The sequence below is a fragment of the Galeopterus variegatus genome, unplaced genomic scaffold (genome assembly GCF_000696425.1).
Source record: "Galeopterus variegatus unplaced genomic scaffold, G_variegatus-3.0.2 Scaffold3825, whole genome shotgun sequence".
NCBI lineage: Eukaryota > Metazoa > Chordata > Mammalia > Dermoptera > Cynocephalidae > Galeopterus > Galeopterus variegatus.
In genome coordinates, this window is record NW_007729936.1 from 177800 (window position 1) to 185709 (window position 7910).

Consider the following 7910-nt stretch of genomic DNA (forward strand, 5'->3'; position numbering starts at 1 on the left):
AAAAAAAAAAAAAAAAAAAAAAAAAAAAAAAAAAATAGAGGCAAATTTATTGTCCTGGAGGCTGGAAGTTGGAGATCAAGGTGCTGGCAGGATTGGTGTCTGGCGAGGACTGTCCCCTCAGGCTGCAGACAGCCACAGTTGCACTGTGCACTCTCATGGTCTATCCTTGATTTCTTGGGTGGGGGGCTGGAGGGAGAGAAAGCATGAGCTCTCTGGTGTCTCTTCTTATAAGGACACTGTATCCTGTGGGATCAGGGTCCCACCCTTATGACCTCATTTAACTTTATTCCCTTAGAGATGTGATCTCTAAATACAGCTCCACTGGGGGTTAGAGCTTCAACATAAGAATTTTTGGGAGCAGATACAGACATTCAGCTTATAACAAACATCTTGTTTGAATAAGAGAATTTTGATAGAGTTTGAAAACTCTTGTCAGAGCCCAAGAGAGGATGGGACAGAGAGGGCTCTTGACTCCCAAGGCCACTGCGCAGAGGGGATGTCAGGGCTGGAGCTGTATTTAGACTGTGAGAGGACACGAAGGGGCCTTCCTACTCTGTGGGTTACATTTTAGGGAAAACTGTTCTTAGAAATAGTGGTGGCATTTACGTTCCCAGGTCAAACCACAGCAATTAAAAAAATCCAGAATGCAGTTGAAATGGGCTATGCATTGAAAGTCAGCGGGGGACAATTCTGTGGAAACACAGGATTAAAGCAAGTACATAACGAAGCCCAGAGTGCATGTTTCACTTATGGACAATGAGGGAAAAGTGTTTAGCTTTGAGGGAAGAATTTGCAGAGATTCTAAAGGAAACTTCTGGACTATCCTGATGACCCTTATTGTTGTGCCTGATCCCACGGGCTTAGATGCAGTCATGCTGTCACTTCTACTTGTGATTTCCTAGCCACTGTTAGCTCCTGCATTTGACTCTCAAGTGCTGCAAAGAAGTAAGCTGGCGACAGCCATTTTCCAGGGCTAACGGGGAAGGGTCTTGGCTCTGTGGCATCACGTCGAGCCCCGCATGTGTCGCAGGGCAGCTGTTTGTCACACAGGCACCAGGTGAGGAGAAGAGCAGGAGCTCAGTGACAGAGATGGGGATTAAGGATGCCCATCCCATCACTTTAGGTGGCATTTCTGGCACCTGGTGCTTGCCGGGTTCCAGTTGTCCAGCTCCCCTGGTGGCCTCTTCCTGGTCCATCCTGGAGGTCTGATATCAGCCTGTCCCTCCGGTGGGCCCGTGTGGGTTGAGGCCAGTGGGCCTGGAGCATGGTGAGGCCCAAAGTGGAAGGTCAGGCTGGTTCCCCAGGCCTGCGATGAAGGTGCCCTGAGCCCCTGTGTTCTGTGGGTGAGGTTCTGGCACATTCTCTGTTGTGTTCACTTTTCCTGACTTCTTGGGCTCAGACCTCTCACCTTGCTCTTGTTCTCCTCTCCACGATGTGGCCTCAGTTCTCCAGGGTTGTGGGAAACTTGGAAAGAGCACTGTGGAGTCAGTGATGGAGAGTGTGGGGAGGGGTACCGTGCTGGTGTGTCCCCCCCAATCCATGTGCCTGCGTGTGTGTTGGGGGGAGCAGGACACTATGCCTACTAGGTGGCATTAAGGGACACATGAGTGACTGGAGGAAAGAGACCTAGGGGTGCCTAAGAAAGGGTGAGAAGTTGCTCCACAGGAGCCTGAGGGGAGGCAGGAGACTGAGGGACTTTCACCAAAACCGGATGAACGGTGGCCGCCAGGAAACAAACACTCCAAGAATGTGGAAGTAACTTCTTTCCTTACATGTGTTTTTCTGACTGCAAAAGTGATCATGCTCATTGTAGAAAATTAGCAGAGAGTTTGAGAGCTGTCAGTCCATGCCGGAGGTCGGGCAGAGCAAAGCAAGCCTGAGGAGGTTCTAGTCTTTGGGGGCTGTGGTCTAACGAGTGCCAGGGCTGTGCGGGCTTTGATTTCCATCCAAGCTCAGCGGCTATGCCCAGGGCCCGCAGGCAGGTGGACCTCACACAGGACTCAGACACCTCCTCCTCCCTCTTGGCCCCAGAGGCAGATGAATTGTTCCACAGAAGGGTAGGGTGGGAGGGCTGACACTATCACACGGTGTCTGTCCACAGGGGACTCAAGATCCCGAGAGTGCTTAGGAACATGGGCAGAAAAGCCCGAAGGAAATGAGTCTTCCTAAGCCCATTCTGGTAGTGAGATTCGGGGGTGTGGGTAGACTTGGGGCTCCTGAAGTGAGTAGCTTCAGGAGGGGCTTTGGTCATTCCCCACCACGGGCTGCTTCAGGCCTTCCCACCTCCTACCAGCCCAGGGCAGGGTGCAGATCCTGAGCCCACCTGCCCTCCTCCAGGAAACCGTGGGGGGCCCAGCTTGAGCTTTGGGTGTCCCTGACCACAGCCTGGCCCACCTGCCCTTCTCCTCACCTCACCCCAGAGCACAGGTGAGGAGGCTGATCTGTTTGGACTTTTCTCCTTCTCCTGGGGACCCAGAACCCAGCTCTTGGAGAAAAGCGGACCTTGGTCACTTTTGCTGTGTGTCTTCAGCCTCCTCTCGTCTTCTACCCTTTTTAGCACTGAGCTTGGAGGTCATCTTCCTCCTCTTCTCACCATTCCCTCATCCCTCTTTAGGGGGTTAGTGTCTCTAATGGTGGAGTGAAGAGCTGGTCCCTAGTAAAAGACGCTGGAAGGACTTATGGTCTGTTGGGGCAGGGACAGCCTCTCTGGGCTCTGGACCCACCACTTTCCTGATAACACACCGGCCTGTGTGTGAGCCCAGCTCTGGCTCAGGCTCTGGGACTTCCCCACCTGACCCCAACTCCAGAGCCTAAGGTGAGGGTCTTGAGTGGAGTAAAGGCTAAGTGGCATCTTGTCTCCACAGCACCTGGCACAGGGCACGGTCTAGGAAACAACGCTGTGGAAAGGTTGCTTTCCTTCTCTACCCCACCTGGTTTTGCAAAATGACAGAACTGGCCTCTTTTTTGTGCAAACTTCTTGTGAGTCATGCTTCTGTGGCCTTTTTGCATCCACAAAACTGAGTGGCAGGTCCTGGTTCACAGGGACCCCATATGTTGTTGGCAAAATGACAGAACTGGCCTCTTTTTTGTGCAAACTTCTTGTGAGTCATGCTTCTGTGGCCTGACTTTTTGCATCCACAAAACTGAGTGGCAGGTCCTGGTTCACAGGGACCCCATATGTTGTTGGCACAACTCCTCCCCACCCCCATCCCTGGGGATTTGTCTGTTCCTCTCCTCAGCTCCATGGGATGAAGCTTTTATCCCTCCTACCTCCACGGTGCCTGGGCCCGCTGCTCCTCTGTCATCAGACCTCCCGTATGGCCCTGGGTCACCCTGCCAGCCATCTTCATTCCCATCCAGAACTGTGCACCTGCCACACCTGTCCCTGATTGCTGAGTCTGTGTGAGGTGCAGATGTACATCCAGGGATGGGGACCCTTGTATTAGTGTCACAATCCCAGAGGCCCTGGGCTCTGCAGGGAACACAGAGCTGCAGCTGACAGGACAGTATGTATCCTGATACTGTACAGGAAGGTGGGCTGGAGGGAGGGCCCTCATCTTCTGACATCAGGAGTTTTAAATAAATTGTCCTGATTTTTAAATCTGGAAACTAATCCCAAAACATTTTTAAGCAACATTCAGGCCAAGCCCCACATAACCAGGGGCTGGCTTTAATTGGCAGGTACTGTTGGCTAATGCTCAGTGAGTACTTAACCTGCCAGGGAACTTTCCAGTCCTGTCTTTGATCAGGTTACCATTACTATCATCTCATCTGACAAGTTGAGAAACAGATACACAGGCAGAGTGATTCACTGGTGCCAGATCGTGATTTAATAAATGGTGTTTGAGCACTGAGAGCCTGGGTTGGGCTCCCACAGGCAAACCCCAGGGCTTTGACTCCTTCCCATGTGAGACTGAGTCCCTGGAGGGCATGGCCAAGGTTTATGCAAGCAGCTCTGTTTAATGAGCATTTTCTATGTGGTTGGTGAGTGCATGTTATTTTGTTCAAGCCTCACAACAACCCCGAGAAGTTCATATGATCATCTTTACATTAGGGGTCAGGAAGCTCAGTTTGGAAAGAGAGACTTTTCCAAGGTCTCTTAGCCTCCAGGTGGAGGGCTATGACAGACACTCAGGTCCATCTGGCTCTAGAGTCCCAGGTCCTTCTGCGCAGCCTGGTGTCTCTCTGAGTCCCTGTGGTCAGCCAGGCTCAACAGGGCCATTGGGGATGGTGGTTGAGTGTCTGGGGTTTGGCTTTTGAGGCTGCTGCACAGGATTTCTGGGGCGGCCTCCTGGCATGGGGCTCTGTCCAGGGCGACAGGCTACTGGGTTCGGTCCCGCTCGCTCCTCTGTGGCGAGAGGCACTGCCAGATTCCCCTGCGGACCGTCTCACTGCCCAGGGCATAGTTGATGGCGTCGATCGTGGGCACCATTTTGGCAACAAGGGCGGGCACCTGTTGTGGCAGAAAAGCCATGAAAGAAGCTTCAAAGCCTCTGCTCCTCTCTCTGGTCCCATCTGGTGACCCCAATCCCCCTCCCCTACAGCTGCCAATCAAATATGCTTGGCTTGATTCTGCAGCCTCTGAGCCCCGTTGGCAGATGATGCATGGCTCAGGGGGCCCCAGGGAAAACACATGCTCCCCACCTGGGCACCGACCTCAGCCCCTGGTCAGAGTGTGCATGCTCACCATCTGGCTCTGTCTCTGTCATCTCACCAGAAGCTTATGCAACATTAAGCATCAGCCTGGAGTAGCCCAGGGAGTGAGGTGGGGGACAAACACGTTCTCTGTGCATTGCGAGTGTTCAAAGGAGACAAAGAGACACACTGACACGGAGGCCAGAAAGCCAGAAAGAGAAGTGAGGAGAGACAGAGACACAGCCGGAGAGGGCTCTAGATCTGAGTACTGGAAATGTCTTGTACCATCTGCAGTTTGGGGGAGATGGAAGTCACATCAGCGAAGGCTGCATATAGATACAGGAGGGCATAGGGACCCCAGCCGAGCAGCAGCGTCCTGACTGGCAGAGTGGTGTTCACCTGGAATAAAGCATCACAGGAGGCATCAGCTCGCTCCAAGTGGCTGGCAGCCCTGTGCAGCTGGGGAGACCAGGTTAGCGCTGAGCAGTGCTGGGCAGCAGGGACCAGGCTTCAGGGAGGGGCTGAGCCCCCAGAGGAACTTGGACCCAGACAGGCCTCTCTGCTGTCTAAGGCTGTGTAACCCTAAACCTGTTATTTATGCTTACTTGACCTCAGTTGCCTTGTCTGTAAAACGGCCTGATAAACCCTGACTTGCCTGGATAATGAGCGTCCTTCTGGGTCTGTGCTGTTTAAGGGGAATCCTGGATTTCGTGGCTGTGTCGATAAGGATGCCAAGGCTGAGGTGCCCTTAGGCCTCGGTCCCAGAACCAGCTCCCTAGGAGCAGCGGCAGCAACCTACGAGGTCAACCTGTCCTGGGCTCACAGTGTCAAATACTAGGAGGGAGCAAGGCGGGTCTCAGGAGTGGGTGATGCTGTGGTACCACCTTGGGCCCCAAGGGGGCGCACAGTTTGAGATCAGGATGGAGTTGCCAGGTCCCTGCTCCCCACAGGCGTGCAGGTAATAAAATGCTGACGCTAAAGGGGCCTTTCTTCTCATTGGCAAGTCTCTCTTTAACAAAGAAGGCTATTTAAGTTTGAAGAACAATCCTTTTCTTTAATTTTGGATCTTTAAAAAATGTTGACGGGGGGACATGTTTTCTCTTGAGTTGTCCCTCATTCCGAAAAAGGTGCTTAGCTCTCCTGCAGGGCTTCCTGGGTGAAGCTGAGGCCGGAGGAGAAACTGACCCCCCAGCCAGTGGCCCTGCCATCTCTGATACCACTCAGCTCGCCGCTGAGGGCCCTGGGCCTGTGCATGGTGACCTCTGCGGATGCTCCGGAGCTGATGGTTTAAAGTAAACCTGGAAAAATGAGAAAATTATGCTGGCAGCCTTGTCTCCTGGCTAACTGAACCTCCTGTAAATGTGGCGACTTTGAGCATCAAGACAGGGCTTAAGGCGGGCAGCACGGAGGACAGCCCGGAGGTGCCTGCAACAGCCGGCTGGGAACCACAAGACAGGATTCTGTCCCAGCGCAGCCCTCGCCCTTCTGTGATCTTAGGGGAAAGTGGGTCTCCAGCTAAAATCGACTTGTACAGCCCTTTGTCAATTCATACACACACACACACACACACACACACATACACACACACACACACACACAGAGTCAGTAGTGAAGTCACAGATGAGTGTCTCGACAAGAAGAGTGTTTCTTTTGTGTACTGTGATTGAGCACGTGGCTCGTGCAGTCCCAGACCTGTTGTTAACTAGGTGTGTGCCTTTTGGCAGGTTGCTTTGCCCACTCCTCTCAGCCTCGATTTTCCAGTCTGTGACACAGGAATAACAAAATCTTCCTTCCTCAGAGAGTGGTAGCAGAGATAAAATGACAATGCACATAAAGTGACATTAATATCTATTTTTTACAAAATCTTGGTTGCTTGTCATGACTTATTTGCTAGACATTGTCCAGGTGACTAAGTTAAAAGAAAATTGTGGCAAGGGGATATTAATGCAGAAATTCAGAAATGGCCAGGAGGGCTTATTTCGAAGTATTGTTTTCCTTGGACAAATGTTGCTTGCAGGTGTGATTTTACGTTGTGAGTGACAGCCTGTGACTGTGATTAAATTAGCATTTAAAAGGCCTGTAGTTTTGTGCCACACCTCAAATCCTTGGAAGGAATTAAGGGTGAGAGCATGGACGACATCCGGCAGGCAGCCCTGGCTCTTGGGTTTCCAGGGTCTGGGTAAATGAGAGTGGCCCCACGTCTTGCTTCCCAGGCCTTGGGGATCTGGGCAAGGTGCAGGGTGGTTTCCAGCCTTAATGCCCTAGGTTGTATGCAGGCTGGATTTTCTCCTGATCATTGAAAACACAGAATACCCCTGGCTGCTGGCTGCCGCGTGTTCATGTTCCCTGGTGTCCCTGAAAAGGACTGAGAGATTTCCGCTACTCGAGGAGTTNTGCTCTGCTGTTTGTTCCCCAAGTGTGAAGAATGGGACACGTTAGTCGGGAAATGGAGAAGACCAAGAGGAAGGAACGTTCAAAGAGTGTTCTGGGCACAGGGATTTGAAAGGGGCCTGCAGATGAGAAAGAGACTGGATAATGTATCACTGAGGACATTGTTGAAAGGAGCACAGAAGAGCCTGGGGTCCCTGGTAGTGAGCATGGGGAGACGGAAGGGCTGGCCAGGGACAGGTGGGAGTCACAGGGAGGCAGATGCCCTTTTTGTGGAGGGAAGACTGTGTCACCTGAGAGCTGTCCACTAAGGAGGGGTGGGGGGAAGGGTTGCCAGAAGGCCTGGACTGGCTGAAGAGTGCCCTGCAGGGACTCTCGGACTAGACTCAGGGTTCTCAAGTGGTTTCACTGGAAAAATCTATCATCGGGACAGAGGCTTCATGAGTAAATATCACATATAAAGCAGGTGAATGCTACATGGCTCTGGTGGAAGCAAGAAGAGGCCCATGTAACGGCTCCTTTAGAGCCACTGAAGGATCTCCCTAAACCCTGGTCTTCCCAGAGCCACGAGGATGGGGCGGTACGAGAACACGGGCTTCATGACAGCGGGACCGTCATGCATTCGGTCCTGTCTCTCCAGGGCGTGGCTCATAGCAGATGCTCAGGGAATTTCCAGGACAGATTTCCATGCCAAAGAGGTCCCTCCCAATGCAAAGACCTTAATGTTTTCTGAATCTGTCTACCCAAGGGCATGGCTTCTTCTAGAAATCAGGGCAGTCAGAGTCAGAACAGCCGACTGTGCTGAAGACGGCAAAGGGGCTGTGGGCTCCCTGACTGTTGTGACCGACACAAGCCAACGGCTCACTGCATGATGCCTCTTCCTGGAC

General features: G+C 52.4%; 1 protein-coding gene across 1 annotated transcript in view; it reads right to left on the reverse strand.

Moving 5' to 3' along the window:
* Positions 1-3807: 3807 nt before the first annotated feature.
* Positions 3808-7910, reverse strand: part of RGR (retinal G protein coupled receptor) — an 11469-nt gene continuing 7366 nt past the window's right edge. The window contains exons 5-6 of the mRNA XM_008586092.1: positions 4921-5086; positions 3808-4453 (exon numbers count right to left, since the gene is read on the reverse strand). Of these exons, the coding sequence (XP_008584314.1) occupies positions 4322-4453; positions 4921-5086 (298 nt within the window). The 3' untranslated portion in view covers positions 3808-4321. The remainder of the gene's footprint in view (positions 4454-4920; positions 5087-7910) is intronic.